Source organism: Ambystoma mexicanum, chromosome 12 (assembly GCF_040938575.1).
Source record: "Ambystoma mexicanum isolate Mex_15411 chromosome 12, UKY_AmexF1_1, whole genome shotgun sequence".
Classification (NCBI taxonomy): domain Eukaryota; kingdom Metazoa; phylum Chordata; class Amphibia; order Caudata; family Ambystomatidae; genus Ambystoma; species Ambystoma mexicanum.
Genome location: NC_090936.1, coordinates 370,651,665 through 370,670,039, shown reverse-complemented (window position 1 = coordinate 370,670,039; position 18,375 = coordinate 370,651,665). Strand labels below are relative to the sequence as shown.

Below are 18,375 nucleotides of genomic sequence, written 5' to 3'. Positions count from 1 at the left end.
GACATGTTGCCGCAAAACGCACAGTCCTTCTCCACGTGCGTCTTGTCCCCATGAAGGCAGTAAAGGCAGAAAGAGTGTTCGTCCTCCTTGAAGACGTTCTGCAGCTGGCATCCAGGGCAGGCCCTGAACAGCTTTCCGGGCGTCGAGCTTCCCTTCTCCTGGGCCATCTCCGAGACCGGGCCTGAGAAGCTTCTGGAGTCCTCCGAAGTGTAGCTCGACGAAATCTTCACCCTTGAGGGGCACAGATGAATCCGACACGGGTCCCCGTTGATCGGATGTAGGATCGGTGGAGCTTGAGGCTCTTTTGACCGAAAGAATCGAAGTTTTTGTGAAAAAGCGCGAAAAAATAGCACTAACGCTCGAGAGCAATAGCACGAGGATCCCAACACATGAACGTGCGGTAAAAATCTGAAGATGGCTGCCAGAGGCGGTGCTTAGGTAGAGGGCAGTCATTGGCTGTGGTCAGTATGACGCAGAGACCAGTGATTGGTTATTACTACGAAAGACAGATCAGAAACGAAACTGATACTGGTTTTTTCTTTACCGAGGATTCCCAGCCTGACGACGGGGAATATTCATGAGCATGTGAATCCATGCCAGACCCCATGCTGGAGAATGGTACCATCCGGATGGTGATTGGTAGGGAGTTCCAAAGCAAGGGGGCTGTAACAGGGAAACCCGAGCCTCCTGCTCTGCTGCGTTTGAATCTCGGGATGGATAGGCAGTGGCAGTATGCAGAGCATGTGTGCCTAGTCGAGGTAGGTGAATTGAGTTTTTGTGACAAGTATGCAGGGGCTGCCGTGGTAATACAGCGATGAGTGATGGAGAAAATTTAGAATTTAATAAATTCACAAAATGGGAGCCAGTGGGCATTTATTGTACCTGCAATGATCATTTTTGGTAACACCGATAGCAGCACAGAGAGCGTTGTTCTGGATAGTTTGCAGCTTGCTGAGGTTTCTTTATGTGGTGCCTGCTAGAAGGGCACTGCAGTATTCTACCTTTGCTCAAATTATACTTAATGGATAAGAAAGGTCTGCTGGCGTTGATGAGCTATGTGGAATGGGCAGCGGAGGAGGCAATGGCGCTTATTTGTCTCGTCATACCAAGGGCAGTGTCAGTGTAGACACCCAGTGTTTTACTGCAGTTGAGACAGGAATTAGGATCCAGTCTACGATGAAGGAGAGGTAGGAAGGGTCATTTTTGTGAGTTGCGCTTGGGAGACGAGTAGTAGAAGTTCTGGTTTTCACTGTTTAAGATATAGCAAATGGGATAACATCCAGGCTTGGATAATCTCATAGATGGAGTTTAACGTGGAAGAGTCCTTGGCTTGTGAGTGGGAGACGCATCTGTGCATCGTCGGCGTAATTGGTGTTTGAGACGCCAAGGGCATCCATGTGATCAAAGAGGGGTTTTGTGTAGATGTTATATAAGGTAGGGGAGATGCAGGAACATGTGGGATGCCACATGGGACAGGGGTAGTTGAGGCTGCAGAGTCTGCAGCAAAGTCTCAAGTGGTTCTTGCTGCGAGGAAGCAAGCAATCCAGTTAGTTGCCTCGTTGGAGAAGTTTGCCACAGTGGTGGCAGAGGGTTGGGTGGTCGACAAGGTCGAAGGTGGCAGAGAGGTCAAGTAGAAAGAGGGCCAATTTACTGTCATCTCGAATTTCGTCGAGTTGTTTTTTAAGTCGAGCAGTGCAGATTCTGTGCCATATACTGGATGGAAGCCAAATTGGCGCAGACCAAGGATGTAATTTGTTTTCCATGTAAACTTGGATCTGGAGGTAGGCTGCTATGTTAACAATTTTGATGAATGTGACAGTGGTGAAAGGGCGGTAGTTAGTGGTGTAGTAGGGTCCAGAGAATGCTTTTTGAGCAGTGGTGAAATTCAGGCTTTGAGGCTCACTGGGACAGAGCAGAAGTATTAATGATGGCAGTGATGAGTGGGAGAAGGAACAAGTTACTTACCTGTAACTGTTGTTCTCCAGCATGGGTCTGGCATGGATTCACATGCTCATGAATATTCCCCGTCAGGCTGGGAATCCTCGGTAAAGAAAAAATCAGTATCAGTTTCGTTTCTGATCTGTCTTTCGTAGTAGTAACCAATCACTGATCTCTGCGTCATACTGACCACAGCCAATAACTGCCCTCTACCTAAGCCCCGCCTCTGGCAGCCATCTTCAGATTTGGTAGCATGTGAAGTGGCAGTATGACCAAGTGAAGAGCCGCAGAGGGGTAGGCGGGAGGGTTCGCATGTGAATCCATGCCAGACCCATGCTGGAGAACAACAGTTACAGGTAAGTAACTTGTTCCTTCTCCAGCATGGGGTCTGGCATGGATTCACATGCTCATGAATAAAAGAATACATAGCAGTACACACATGCACAACCACGGGAGGTGGCAAAGGCTCAACATTAAGCATTACATCAAAACTCAACATTAGGCAATTCTTACCTCCTCACCAGGCTCACCTTAGGCGAACAGGTTGCGCAGCACTGCTTGGCCGACCCTGGACTCCTCCCTGGAATCCCGATCGACGCAGTAGAATTTCGTGAAGGTGTGCGTCGACCTCCATGTAGCAGCCCTGCAGATGTCCAGCAAGGGCACACCAGATAGGAACGCCGTGGTAGCTGCGATCGCTCTGGTGGAATGGGCTCTCGGACGGCCAGGAAGCGGTCGGTTTGCCAACCGATGGCAGTACATGATACAGCCGGAGAGCCATCTGGAAATGGAAGCCTTCGAGAGAGCCTTCCCCTGATTGACAGGTCCAAAGTTCACAAAAAGTTGTGACGTCTTCCGAAAACTCTTCGTGCGGTCCACGTAGAACTTCAGCGCTCTAGCCACATCCAGCGAGTGCAAAGTCCTTTAAGCCGGCGACGAAGGCGACGGGAAGAAAACGGGCAACACCAAGGGTTCGTTGAGGTGGAAGTCCGACGGCACCTTGGGCATGAAGGAGGGGTGCGTCCTGAGCACTACCCTCGTGTCGTGAAAAGTCAAGTACGGGGGCTTGCAGGAAAGGGCCTGGATCTCTCCCACCCATCGTGCGGAGGTGATGGCCACAAGAAACGCTGTTTTCCACGACAAGAACTTCAACGGAGCCGAGTGCAGAGGCTCGAACGGAGGTCCCATGAGCTTGGTCAGCACCACGTTGAGCTTCCACGCCGGGGCCGGGGCCTTCACCGGCGGGAACGATCTGAACAGTCCCTTCATGAAGTCTTTCACCAGACGATGAGACCACAAAGACGACCGTCCCGAGGTTCTGGTGTATCGGGAGATCGCAGCAAGATGAATCTTGATGGAAGCGTGCGCCAGTCCAGCCTTGGCCAGCGTCAGTAGGTACGGCAGTACTTGGGGAGCCGTAATCTGTAGAGGGTTAATCTTCTGTGCGTGGCACCAGACAGAGAACCTCTTCCATTTGTGTCCGTAGCATTTAAGAGTTGAGGACGCCCTGGCCTTTGCAAGAACCTCTCTGCAGTCGGCCGGTATGTCGTATCCTCCAAACTCTAACGATGCAGGAGCCAGGCCTGCAAGTTCAGCGACTTCGGGTCGTGATGGAGTATGGCGCCTCCTTCCCTGGAGAGAAGATCCGCGTCCACTGGCAGTTTGATTGACGGGGACGCTGACAAGTCCAGAAGGTCCGGGAACCATATCTGCCTCGGCCACGCAGGTGCGACGAGGACCATCCTGCACCGTGACCTCTTGAGCTGGTTGATGAGCCGGATCAGCAGCAGCAATGGAGGGAACGCATATAGGAACAGGCCCTCCCAGGGGAACGAGAAAGCATCGCCCATGCTCCTCGGCTGGGGAAACCTGCTGGCGAACCTCCGGCACTTGGAGTTCGTCGCCGTCGCGAACAGGTCGATCTGGGGTGTGCCCCACCGTCGGAAGAGGCGGTCCACTAGATCCTGTCGTTGTTCCCACTCGTGGCACGAGCGCAGCTCTCTGCTGAGCGAGTCGGCGATGGTGTTTTTTATTTCTGCCAGATGAAACGGCACCAGAAACATCACTTGGGCGACGGCCCAATGCCACAGATCCTGTGCCTCCTTGGACAGGGCTGGGGATCTGGTACCGCCCTGCTTCCTGATGTAGAACATGGTGGTGGTGTTGTCGGTGAAGACCCTCACCACCTTGCCCTTGAGGGACAGAAGAAAGGACCCGAGGGCCCAAAACCCTGCACGGAGTTCCAGGACGTTGATATGGAGGGACCTCTCCGCCGGCAGCCAAAGACCCCTCGCGTGCAGGTTTTCGGTGTGCGCTCCCCACCCCTCCAGGGAGGCATCCGTGGTCACTGTCTTCTGGTGGCCCGGGGTCTCGAAGTCCATGCCCGCCGTCAGATGTGCGCGGGTGCCCCACCACCGGATCGCTCGTCGGAAACTCTTGTCGAGTGTGATCCTGTCCTCGAAGCTGCCCGTCGTCTGGATCCAGCGCGTGTCCAGGAACTCCTGCAACGGGCGCATCCGGAGTCTGCACAGGCGGATGAGATAAATGCAAGAAGACATAATTCCGAGGAGGGACTTGATGGACCTCACCCTGGCTGCGTCCGCAACCAGCATCCGCTGCACCTTGCCCAAGATGGCCCTCGTCCTTTCCTCCGACGGAGAGGCCAGAAGCGACACTGTCTCGAGCTTCGCTCCCAGAAACAGTGCGTCTTGCGCGGGCACCAGGTGGGACTTGGCGTAGTTTATGGAGAATCCCAGGTCCGTGAGTAGTTGGACGGTCCTTGCCGTGTGCTCCACGGCGAGCTCCTTCGTCTTTGCTCGGATGAGCCAGTCGTCCAGGTAGGGGTAGACGTGGACCCCTCTAGGCGCAGCCGCGCTGCCACCGGGGCGAGGCACTTGGTGAACACCCTGGGTGCCGACCTCAATCCGAAGCGAAGGGCTCTGAATTGGTAGTGACGTCCTTGGACCACGAATCTGAGAAACTTCCGGTGTCCCTTTAGGATGGGGATATGGAAGTAGGCATCCTCCAAATCCGACGACGACAGGAAATTGCCCTCCTCCAGTTGACCCAGGACGTGTTGGAGGGTGACCATCCGGAACTTCTGTGCCTTGATGAATTTGTTCAGTCGTCGTAGGTCCAGGATGGGACGCCATCCTCCCGTCGTCTTCTTCACGAGGAAGTATCTTGAGTAAACTCCGGAGCCCCGAAGCCTCTTTGGGACGAGCTCGATGGCGCCCTTCTTGAGCATCGCCTTGACCTCCAAGAGAAGTTGAGGGACGTGATGTTCCTTCCTGGCCACAGGGGGGACGCGCGGGCACCTCTTTAGAAACTCGAGCGCGTGACCCTGAGCCAGGGCGTCCAGCACCCAACGGTCGGTGGAGATGGACTCCCACACGCTGAGGAAGCTCACCAGCCGGCCTCCCACCGGGGTGCTTCGGTGGGGGCCCGACCCCACGGCCGGTTCAGTCCTGCTCTGACGAGGCTTTGCCGCCTTGTCCTCCTTGGCGACGACGGCGGGGTCCACCCGACTTGCCTCGTCCCCTGTAGGCTTCCTGTGACGACGAACGGGCCGCTTGACGATAGGTGGAAAATCCGCCGCTGGAACCTTTGGAGGCACCCTGTTTGCCTCCGCCGCTCCGAAAGGGCGGCCGTCGTTGCTGGAGAACACCAAGAGCCCGGGCCATCTCCGTGTCCGCCTTGATGGCTTGTAGGGAATCGACCACTGTTTTCCCAAACAGGTTGCTCCCGTCGAACGGCATGTCCAAGATTCTGGTCTGCACGTCCTGACGGATGTCAGTAGCCTTGAGCCATCCACGCCACCTAAGGCACACGCCGTTGCCCAACTGGCGAAATCCACTGTCAGCGATGTCCGTCGCTATCGTAATGGCGTGGTCCGACGCCACTTCTCCTTCCTGCAAGATCTCTAGGGCCTCCGCCCTCTTGTCGTCTGGTAGGAAGTCCAGCAGGGGGGCGAGTTTGTACCACAACTCCCTGTCGTAGCGGGCTACGATAGCCAAGGCGTTGGCAGCCTTAATCGTCATCGCTGCAGATGAGATGACTCTGCGTCCCATCGTGTCCAATTTCTTTCCCTCGCCGTCCGGCGGGGAGGTTGACGTAGAGGCCGCGCCCCACCCCCCCTCGCTTTCTTCCTGGCCGCCGCGGAGACGACCGAGTCCGGGGTCGGCTGTGCCCGAAGGCACAAGGGGGCCGCGTCCGGGACCCGGTACTTCTTCTCGTACCGATCCCTTCTCACCGGCGTTGTGGATGGGTTCTTGAGGAGGGAGAGACCCTCATCCCAGATATCGTCCAGTAGAGGTACAGCGAGGACCGTCTTCCTCTTGGTCTTGCGCCGTTGATAAAGGAAACCTTCCTTCCTTCTTCTCTTCCGGGTAGAGCTGGAAAAGCTCGGATGCCCTGGCGATCATGGTGTGAAACGATCCAATCTCGTCGGGCGGGGAAGCCCGGGTGGGAGGTGACGACGGGAGATCCTCGTCGTAAACCTCGTCGCCTGTACCCGTCGCGGCCGTGTCAGTCCCCGTATCATCCCCACGTGTCGTGGACGGGGAGGAGGGCTGAGCAGGGCGCGATGGTTGAAAAGGAGGTGGAGGACGAATCCTTCTTCTCTTAAGAGAAGGGCTCCCAGAAGGGCCTGGCTCCGGGTCCCCTGTCGGGAGCGCTTCCTCCGTTGGTGGTAACGGCAGTCTCGTCCTTATCTCCGAGCATAAGGACTCTATAGCCAACAAAATGGCTGCCGAATTGTCTTGCGGCACTGGTTGAGGGGGTTCCGATGGGCGATCAGGAGCCCCGTCGGCACCCTCGACGTTCTCGTCGTCTCCCACGTCGGGGTCCCTCACGACAGGATAGTCTTCTTCCACGCCAGCGCCGTGGCCTAAGACTTCGATCAGCTCCTCCTCAGAGGTTGAGGCCGAATCCACGACGACCTCCTGCCCCCCCTTTTTCTTCTCCGTCGGAGGTTTCACGGGGGTCCTGTCGATGGGCATGAAAGTGGACTCCCTCCGCGGTGGCAGGGAGATTCTGGGCCCCGAGGTTGCCACCACTGGTGTAGCCTCCACAGGCTGAGCCAGGGCCGCCGCGACTGTCTCGATAGAGGCCTTGGCCAGATGGATCAAGGCTTTCACCACCTTAGGTGCGCTCACCGCCTTCTCCTTGGGGGGAGGGTCACCACCTTGCTCCCCCTCCGATGGGGTATTCGAGCACGACCGGGGTCTCTCCAGGAGCTTCGCCGGGTGCTCGGCCTTCCTCTTACCCGAGACAGAGCGTTGGCTCGTGGTTGATGGCGCCGGAGAGGATGCGCTCTGCCTGGCGCCCGTAGAGCCCGACCGTTCGGCGCTCCCGGTGCCAGCGGACTCGCGTACTTGGCCTTCTGTTGGACCCCCGTCGCCGGGGCGCCCTCAAAGGTCTTAGAAGACCGCTCAGACTTCTTCTTCTTCTTCTCGCCTGACGGGCTCTTCCCTTCCAGCTAGTTGGCGAGATGCAGATGGCGGTCCTTCATGGTCCGCTCCGACATATTGCCGCAAAACGCACAGTCCTTCTCCACGTGCGTCTTGTCCTCATGCAGGCAGTAAAGGCAAAGGGAGTGTTCGTCCTCCTTAAAGACATTCTGAAGCTGGCATCCAGGGCAGACCCTGAACAGCTTTCCGGGCGTCGAGCTTCCCTTCTCCTGGGCCATGCTCGAGAAGGGCCTGAGAAACTTCTGGAGTCCTCCAAAAGCGTGGCTCGACGAAATCTTCACCCTTGAGGGGCGTAGAAGAATCCGACACGGGTCCCCGTTGATCGGATAAAGAAACGGTGGAGCTTGAGGCTCTTTTGAGAAAAAGCGCGAAAAAAGCACTAACGCTCGAGAGCAATAGCACGAAGATCCCAACACTTGAACGTGCGGTAAAAATCTGAAGATGGCTGCCAGAGGCGGGGCTTAGGTAGAGGGCAGTCATTGGCTGTGGTCAGTATGACGCAGAGATCAGTGATTGGTTACTACTACGAAAGACAGATCAGAAACGAAACTGATACTGATTTTTTCTTTACAGAGGATTCCCAGCCTGACGACGGGGAATATTCATGAGCATGTGAATCCATGCCAGACCCCATGCTGGAGAATAGGTCTGCGCTCAGAAGAGGGGGGAACCAGGGATGAAGCCATCACCCAATAGCATTTGTAGAATAGTCAAGTAAGACTGAGGGGTCAGCACCCAGAAGAAGGGGAGGTAGGGGTGAAACAATCACCCAAGGTGTTCGTAAAACAGAACTTTGTGTTTGTTTGTTGGAACTATCAGGCCCTCGAGGGCAAGAGACTTTTTATTGGAAAAATACTTTAAGCCATCAGAGAACCTGATAGCTGGAGCGCAACTGTCAGCTCATGCTGGGGAAAGCTTGAGTGTGTGCTCTGTTCAGGAGACTCACCTTGTCCCGTGCTAAAAACGTGGGGAAGGGAGACCCCTGGCAATCACATACTGACTTATTATTTGAGAACACTTCTTTCTTTGTTGAAACCCTATCCCACACTTCTTTTGTATCTAGCATAAGGATCGGCAATAGGTTTTTCTTAGTATAGGCCCTTTTTTTTTGACACACCACCACCAGGGCAGACTTATTTTGATTTGATGGTTAACACTTAGATTTAGGTTTAGCTTCAGCATTTTTCTACCCTGCATTAATAGTTCAATAAACACCTTTGAACTGTGATCACTTGTGTCTGTCTTTACTGTTGCCACCATGAGTTCCTAACAAAGGCAAGAGCCCAGGTAGGAATTGTGTTGCTGGAAGTAGGGGGGCACATACCTGCAGATTGGGCTCTTGTCGGGCATTGGCCTCTTCCGTCTCCGACAGGCATAGGTCTTATTCAACAGCTTTGCTGGAAGGCCAGCATCAGCTGGCAGCGAATGGTTGCGGACAGTATTTCCTGGTTTCTGGGCCTATCAGGAGTGTCGGAGGATGTGCCTGTCATGAGCGTCAGAGGACTTTTCAAAGCAAACAAAAAAGCAGTGACCTCATTTGCTTTTTTGATTCCTTGTAAATTTACATTTATATACGTTGTTAGTACCCGGCGAAGGTGGTGTGGTGGCCTCCCAGCCAATGGGGAGGCTCAGAACGCAGGCGTTACCAGATGGTAATCACGCCTCCCTGAGCCCTCGCTGGGAATGAGGCAAGTGCTTCTGGTGCTCCCTCCCAACCCCCCCACACTTAACTGCTTTTCTGGAGCGGACATGCTGGAGACACCTCTGTCTCCAGTGGATCCGCTCCCGATCTGCAACAGGCCACCATGGAAAAGGAAGAAGGGACTACACGTGTCCCTTCTTTCCTTTCCATGGCAGCCATCTTTTTTGTTTACTTTTTTCCTTTTTTTAATGGCGGTCATGGAAAGGGGAAAGGGACTACATGCAGTCGCTTCTCCCTTTTCATGGTGGCTATTTTGGTTTGTTTACTTTTTGTAATTGTTTTCGATGGCCGCCATTGAAAGGGAAAACTGACTTAGTTAGCACTTCGGGACAGGAAGAAAAAAAAAAGCTTTTAGTACCTCAGTCTTATGGGCTGTGGTACTAATAGCAATAAGCCCCTCACAGGGGGACGGGGCGGGCATTACCACTTCAGGTAATGCCCGTGTAATGCTTTGCTCGGGCCTGTAACTACATGCCCCGGGGCATTGCCTGAAGTGGTAATTCTCCCCCTGCTCGGGGCTTATTGCTTAAGTATTGATAGGCTAAAAGTCCATGAACTCAACTGCAGAGATATTCTAGGTTTATGATTTATAATGATGGTCCAATGAAGTAGAAATACTTGATCTCCAATTGCATTAGCAAGTTGCTTCGAAATACTGCAGCCAGTTACTTCATCGGTCTATCAATTCGCCAATTCATTATATATGAATTACTTTTCTGCTGTAGCCATTTTCTATTTCAAATTAAATATGAATCCACTGACGATAAAAACCTTTCTTTATAAATGAAAACACAGACACAAGAACAAGAGGTAATTATCATCCTTACCCTCAGGTGCCTTATCCAAAGTGTACCAGAGTTTGAAGCGCTGGGAATGGAGTGCTTGAATTTCTTCCAGCTCATCACGGAGGAGGATGTCTTTAATGGACTGTAGAGTTTAGGGAGAAAAGATAGATTACTTTCAAAAGTCATGGACAAGGTAAACAATTAGAAGTGCAGTGTTTATGTTCACTTCAAGGAATGTTCTATGTCAAGGAGAGGCTCATATGCTCTTTTTATGAACTCAAATAAACGAAAGGTTAAACTGAGCTACAATGTCTATTGCCCTCTTGCTCTGAAACGTGTAATTTTACAACTCCACCTGTGATCTACAGTTCAATGCTCAACTGTCTGCTTCATCTTAAATTGTGTTCTGCTTTTGCTGCTTAAGGCAAAACATACATCAATTGAAATCTCCCATTTAAAGCAGTGAAGCATTTCTTTCGCGAAGCAGAGCCTAAGTGTGCTGCAAGTGGCCCCTTAATCCTATCCTTCTGTACCAAGACTCGGGAAGTGAGCCAGAAGTGCAGAAGACAAGGAGCCTGGGCCAGCGTTGAGATGGATTTTCAATATCGGCCTTGTAGATAGATTCGGAGATGCCACCCTATTCTGATGAACAGGGACAAACACTAATGGCTAGCCAAACTATCTGGGTAGTGTGATTGAACAGCAAGGCTTACACATAGGAGGGCATGAGAGTGGTAAAGGGTTCAGTTAAGCATACATAGAGCCCTCTTGATAAAAGTTAGGCAGAATGTATATAAAAAGACATTTACTTAGGCATGTCCCGAAGTGCTAACTAAGTCAGTTTTCCCTTTCAATGGCGGCCATTGAAAACAATAACAAACTCTCAGCAATTAAAAACCTCAGTTGGTACACATTTTTAACCACAATTAACTATGCTGGGCCAAATTTGCACTAAGCCTGATGGTCACCAGAGGGTGTTCAATAATCACAGACGTTTTTCATTCTTTGGTGTGGGGACAGTGGACACCTTTGGAGAAAAGTGAAGTTGATGTGGCTCACATTTGGAAAATATAAAGGTAAAACCAGGGATTTCACCCATTGTAATAGGCATTAGGAAACATTCTTGTCTAGACATGACGCTTCTCCCAAAGGAAGGCCTTTCCCTATATTGCACCAAATTCATTCTTCATATTCCTTATAACATATTGTTCGTTGTGGTCAGGTATGTCTGATTCGAGCATTGGGTATACAAAATTGCTTCAACTGAAAAAAAACACATTTTTCCACTGGCCTTTTGCATTTGTATACCTTAAAAGCTACACCACGACATCAGTGTATTTTTGATGTTGAGAAATGATGCAGGCAGGTTTTTCCAACTGTAAAGTGGGCAAGGCGACATTTTCAAATGGCCCCCTACACAACAGCCTGCCCTGTGGTAATCAGAAAGAAAGCTGTGAAATTGAGCTTTCTTGACAGTCACTCACAGATTATCATGAGTGAGCTTGTGTGGAGCAAGCCAGCCACGCCGAAAAGTTACAAGTCGACAGGCCCGACTAGGCCTAATCCCAGAACTAAAACAATGCAACCCCACAGCTTATTGATTCATGCATGACTTTTTCAGACACATTCAGTGGACTTCATTTCTAATTAATGCTGGCCGCAAAATGGTTTTGCATCAGATTGGCTACCAAGCGACATGTATCTAATTTCTGTTTGGAGCACCACTATCATTTTGCTTGCCTTGAGAAAGACCCAGAACGGGTCGAAACAGATGCTGGCTCTAACCATTGTAAACACTAATTAGTGTCCTAAAAATCTGTCTGTTTCATTATCTAGGTGTGTGACATTAATCTCTGCAAGTTATTTTAATGAGATATGACATGCATTACTTACCGTAAAAGCATTTCTGATGATTGTATCTGCTTAGATTCACATGCTGTGCATAGTCCAACATCCAGTGGTCACTGCGGAGTATTGCATTTTGTTTTTCGTAGTCGAAAAGGGGATGTCGACATAGGCGTGTCTGTAATACTATCCCTATAGTGACGTGCAGTGTACCCAAAATCCCTCACGCGTCGCAGCCATGTCAGGGATCTATGGTCAAACTGAGCTTGAGTATATGCATTCTCATTCAAAGGCCATCACTTTCAAAACAAGCCTGGGGTGCAATTTATTAACAAACATGTTTTGGTACAGCGGAACAGATGGCACTTACCCCACCATCCCTTTGCATCAATCAGTCAGAAACGTTTGGTTTTGGTAGCACTGTATCTGGTCAAATATATGGAAGAAAGTCACTCCCTGAGCGTAATGTGCCTTAACGTCTGGATCTTTCTCTGCAAAGCAAAGCTCTTTGACCCACGTTTATGAAGAGTAAACATGTAATCCAAAATGTTATAAATATAAAAAAAGTGATTGAAAATTAACATTCTAAGACTGGGTTCTATCAGGGGCGTTGCTAGGTTTGTAAAAGATCCGGGGCTAGAGCCCATTGCAATTTGGACTTCACAACTACATGATCTGAATGTACCGTACCCGCCACGTTGCTATTTCAAGCGTTAATATTGAAAACTATACTGCTAAAAGTGCTCATGCTCATTTGGAAGATTTGCCACTCCAAAACCTGAACATTCATCCAGTAGTGCTATGTAATACTTTATGAGGGTTATATAAGACAAAGAAAAGCCTTTGGACAGGACAGCCAAAGACTTGTCATGAATTGAGAAATTGCATTTAAGCAGCAACTGGAGAGATAGCTAGTGGGCTTACGAAGTGGTGGGACATACCAAATGTAATTATATAGCGAGCAAGCCTCAACTTGACCAGGATGGTACAGGGAGGGGGGGGGGGGGAGTTCTTTCTTATTGATCATGTCTCCGCTCTACAGGTCTACACATCACCAGCATGCCACAGTGGAGCTTTTAGGAAAGAAAAGAAAACGAAGCAACAGAGAATGTTGCAGAAAAAAGCACAATTTGGCACACTGGCACTTTTTGGATTCTGCACGCATAACCACTAAAAATAGAAGTGAAGACCACAGTTGTACTTGCGAATATCTCCCTTGGAATGGTAGAAACATATTGATGCCAAAATGCCACCCTATATTGTTATCAGTTGTCCCGTCCGACACCAAAAAGAAAGGTCTGACATTTTCCCCAAAAGAAATAGCAGTGATTTTAATGTGGCTTTTCATCTGTGGGGTTGTGTACAGGCGCGTTATAAATGCCACATTATATTATAAAACACATGAACAAAACGGAAGATGGCGGTCATGGCATCATGGCAGAGGAGCTTGCAGACTGCAAGTCAACACATGAGCAGACACTGGCGGGGCCACATTGCAGCTAGGAAGGGTGGGGGGGGCATCAGAAAGAGGCTGCCTAACTCCAAGATGGTGGGTCTCCATTTTATGTCCCTGTGGTGCACGCATTACAAACAGGCACACATGGTGACACACATCATGGCAGGTCCATCGAGTCTCAGCCAATCAGAAAGGGTGGAAATACTACATGCTGGGAATCCGAGTGCGAGTACCTACCTGGTACATACTCGGAAAGTCACACCAGCATGAACAGTGTGTATGACTGAGCAAGTCACCTAGACAGAACCACTGTGCTGCTGGGCCTCCGAGTGAGAGTACCTGGCAGGAAGCTCCAGTTTCAACAAAGCAAGTAGCGAAAAACAATTACAAGGAACAACTGTGTATGTTTGGCATACACAACCAAAAACACAGATCAGCGTGTGTCTAGACACACGATCAGCAGTACCACGTATGTTTTTTGAACGTTATCTGCAGTCACCTCCAAGCATCACACTTTCTCTTTCTTTTTTCTTTTCAATTGAAAGACTATGTCAAAGAGCTGCAGGAGAAGAGACGTGTTTCAATGTTGAGGGGTGGGCTATGGCTAAGGAAGAAAGTGTTGTAGGGCGGTGATGACGCAGAGAAGTGATGTGACTGGGCCCGAGTGAGGGTATTCTATGATGGACACGTTTTGCAGCAAAAACTCAAAATGCAGGTCAGCATGGTTCATTTAATGTTTAAACGATTGTGCAGCAAATGCACATGCGCCTGCAGGCAGAGGTGTTGGAATCCATTGAGATTCACATAACGGCCCTTCGAGTGCCCATTCCCCGTTCATTTTTGGCTTTCAAAATGAACAAATCCTCCAGTAATTTGTGTGCAGCTCAGCTGACTCCCTGTCCTCCTGGCTTTTCAGAGCACTCGCCTTTCTACCCTTACCTTCCGGGAAGAGCATCCTTGTGAGGAGATGGTTCTAGCTTCTGCACGTACACACAAGCCCTTTCAGTTGATGTGTGTCGGGATGGCAGCCAAAAATGCATTATTGAAATAGAAATACAGCTCTTTGGGCAGAAGCAGGGACTGTGTGTCCCCCCCTCGGGGCCCACAGACCTCGCTTTATGTGTCAAGTAAGTTCTTATTGACATTTAGTTAACAAGCTGAGCTACCATAAATCACCACTATTGCAATAACGAGCAGCAGCGCGGCTATGACCATCTGAGTTGTCCTTGCAGACTGTCTTTTTCTGATGACAACAGCTGGTTTGAACCCAAGGCCTCGGCAGGCCTAGTGCTCTGAAACACAAATGGCAGTGCTAGCGGCTTCCAGGAAAGCACCTGCAGCTACTGGACAAAGCAGGACTATTGCTAAAAACACAGCCTTTTTACACGTTCAGTTATTTTATGTTACTTGGTATCATAGCGCCTCGCTGCCATCATTATGGCTTCAAAGCGGTTTGAACTGAGTGGTTTCGGCAGGTGAAACTGTAATAGTAAACATAAACAGGGCATTGCATTGCATGAGACTGGAGATTTTACAATAGCAGGCAGGCGTCCAGTTATTAGCAGATGTCTGTGTGCGCGAACCGTCCGTCCGACATTAGACAGTTCACTTGATTCAACTGTCTAAAATAATGTTGGTTCCGTTCCGAACTTTATGGCTGATTCACCTTGCATAGACTGACAGGTTTTCTGCAGCTTTGCCGTTAGCTGACAGTGCCCATCCAACAGGGCTTGTTCTGTCTGCCAGGGACAAAAGGCATGGAGGGTTGTTGCCTCGACACCATTAGCAGAGGCGCTTGGACCTAGAACCTGCAACATTTGGCATTCCAGGTGTCTTGGACTACCACTCCCATCAGCCCTAGTTGGCATGATGAATGAGGAGGGATGATGGGAGTCGGAGTCCAGAATTTCTGGGGAGGCGCAGGTTGCAGAACCCTGACCTAGAATATATAGAGCATCTGAGGGGCCTCTACATGGGGTCTATGACTCTATGGTAATTCACTTCGATGCATTTACGTCCCATTTTTTTCCGGGTGTTTCTAATGGCGCAATTCCATTGGACAACGCTCTGTGTATCGGGCCTTTAATGTATAACGAACACATGTAACCACAGCGGTTTTAGGTGTTTTGAAAGACTTTCAAATGAAGCATGGGTTACCATCCACATGACACTCTGCTGCTGAGAACTAAAACCCTTCAAGTTGCAAACTCAGATTGGCATCTTGGCGCTATACAAAACGCAGAGAACCAATCAAAGAACCCATCAAAGCAAAGCGATTGCCGTTTGCGTGTTTGTTTACCTGTAAACCAAAGAATGTGTGAGCGGACCCCTGCGTCTGTAAAATACTTTGGTGGACCTTGTCAGAGAAGAGCCTGAATTCATATGTTCATGGCTAGACAGCGAGCCCCCAACCTCCATCCACGGTGTTAGGTGGGACCCTCCTTTGTGTGTGTTGCCCCTTTAAGGGGGGTGTGCTTTCCTCACGTGTATGGCCCCTTTAAGATGGGCCATGACTGTGTCATGGCCCAAGCTAATAAAAGGAGCCCCTGCAGGCACGTGAGACAGAGCGGCTGCAGACTCCCAAAGAGGAACGACTGAGTCCGTGTCTCATTATCCATGTAGGCCCCAGGCCTACACGTGGAGGCGCAGGCCTGCACGCCCAGACACTGAGGGACTCGCCTGCCTGGATGGCAGTCGAGGTCCCCTCGGTCAGAGGCCTGGCAGGCTGTGACCCCACGCCAGGGTACCAGAGGCCCTGGCACCCGGGGCCATGCCGGATGTCCAAGGCAGGCCCCCACCCCCACACACAGTGGGACCCCACGGCGCTAGCGTAGATAGCGCCCCGGGCCGCCCGCCGGATGACCATGGCTGGCGACCCCCAACAATGGCGACGAGGACCATGAGCCCGTGTTGCCCCCCTGCTGCTAGGTAGTGGTGGGGGGGGAGAAGAGTTTCCAGCCCCACCGTGGTCGTGCACGGCCTGCGCCTCACCGCCGTGGCACTGGGCGGTGTAGGCCCGGGCTGCCCCGCGGTGGGACACACACCCGCCGGCATTCCGCCGCAGAGACGAGCAATGGCGTGCTTCGCCCCGGCCGCGACCCTCAGTTGCAGGGGTGCTCCTGCGGCCGGGATCGAGGCATGGTGGCACCCCGGTCTCCTGCGACGTTTGTTTGTGCAGGGGGAGGGGTTGAATATCGCCCGTTGGGGTGGGACATGGTGAACCATCCCCGGCGGCATCTGCCGTGAGAAAGTGGAAGCCGTGATGGCCCGCCCCATGAAGAGGAGAAGGAGCGGTGTCTGCCGCGAAGAGGGAGGCCGTCCTGGCCCCGCCCCGATATGGTGGGTCCTCCCCGAACGCGGCCCTCTGCTTGGAGGGTGCTCGTGCGGCCGGGGGAGGATCCAGCCGGCGGCGTTCGCTGTGCGCTGTGCTGTGGGGGTGCCGGCCCAAAAGAAAAAGAAAACTGGCGCCCCTCTTCGGGGTGCAGGAATTGGTTGAGCCCAATAAGGATTCTGGGCTGACAGGCGGACGGTGAGTCTTCACGGCACCTGTGGTGCAGGGCCGCCGTGTCACGCCGGCCCCCGGCGTGTTTTAGACCTGGTGGCAGTGGAGGCTGCTCCGACAGGGAGAGACTGCGTGCGTGTTCTTTTCCCCACGCGGGTCGGCACCGCGGGGGAGGGAGGAATGCTGCCCTTCCCCCAGGAAGAACGAAGTGCCCGGCAGTCAGCACTGCACTGAGGCACCCATGTGGCGTGTTCGCCACGAAGATGGAGGAGAGCAGCGTTGCCCCGCCTCCCCTTCCCCCACGAAGAACGAAGTGCCCGGCAGTCAGCACTGCACCGAGGCACCCATGTGGCGTGTTCGCCACGAAGGTGGAGGAGAGCAGCGTTGCCCCGCCTCCAGGCGAGAGGCAAAGAGAAAAGGTGATGGCTGTTGCCGTGGATCCTCCCCGGCCGCGGCCCTTTTGTGAGAAGGGTGCTCGTGCGGCCGGGGGAGGATCCATCCCTTGTCCCGTCCGGCAGCGCTGTGCCACAACAAAAGAAGGCAACTCCCGCAGACGACTGCGCAATCATCTTCCTGCTGCACACAGTGTAATCTGGGCTCGGAAGGCGAGGCAGTCGCAAGACCACGGAGGCAGAAATCTGTTCACCTACACATCGCTGCTGACGGCCGCATGCAAAGCCCTAATGGCAACAGGGATGAGTGCAGTGAGTGTGGCAGTACTTCCATCATGGGAGAGGGCGATCTGCTGTGCTGGCGGAAAAAAAACCGCGCACAAATCCCAGACCTGGGTGGTGTTGGGCCCTGTGCCATCATCTCGAGAAAAGGGGCTACACCACCTGCATGGAATCCTCGCCAAGCGGTAGCAGCACCAGCTCTTGACAAGAATGGAGGTGGCTGGCGTGCAATGCGGTGACGGAGCCAAGGGTTTGGCCAGTGCAACGTCTCTGGAAAAGGTGGTTGGGGAGTCTCAGGGGTGACGTCAAAAGAGTGACTCTGACCGGGACCAAAGAAGAGTGAGGCTCCTGGGCAGGACTCTGGGCTGGACAGTAGAGTGAGACTAGAGGCAGCTTTACTACCTGGTGCCCCACATTGACACAGAGTCATGCATCCATCCTGCATTCCCCGAGCCTGTGTGGCAGAGCGGAAGGAGCCCTGCCACTCCTACCGAAACGTCGTCCATGGTAGCTTAGAGAGGGTAATGAGCCAGATCATCAGCGCCGAGAAGTCGGACTCTAAGCACTGAAGGCAGCCACATGTCACCAAAACAGACTATTCCGTCAGCGCCATAAAGTAGATTTGCCACCCTGTGCTCCTAAGGGTTCCAGGCCAGGAGCACCTAACCATCTGGTGATCTGTGTACTGTACATCTTGCCAGCAGGATCAAGCTTGGAAAGCTGCGCGCGCAGGACGCGTCGGGGTGGGGACCCGCAGCACCGGGGAACAGGCGCTTGGCGCTACCCGATGGCCCGGGAGGAGAGACCCCACTGTGCACCTCAGACGCCAATCCACTCTGCTGTGGCCAGCTGTACAATAACCAGTGCATTGTGCCAGCGTCGACAAGGATGGCTAACAAGAACATAGGTTAATGCTTTCCTGCCCAGCACCATTAGGAAAACGGGACACCCCGCGGCATGCATCAACCTGTCCACAGTGAAGGTGGCCTCAACACCCCGTGA

At 52.2% G+C, this 18,375-nt stretch overlaps 1 protein-coding gene across 1 annotated transcript in view; it reads right to left on the bottom strand.

Moving 5' to 3' along the window:
• The window catches only part of LOC138513548 (NADH-cytochrome b5 reductase 3-like), a 1,142,086-nt gene that overhangs the window by 107,784 nt on the left and 1,015,927 nt on the right, over positions 1-18,375 (bottom strand). Inside the window, exon 8 of the mRNA XM_069628494.1 lies at positions 9,939-10,038. Within this exon, the coding sequence (XP_069484595.1) occupies positions 9,939-10,038 (100 nt within the window). The remainder of the gene's footprint in view (positions 1-9,938; positions 10,039-18,375) is intronic.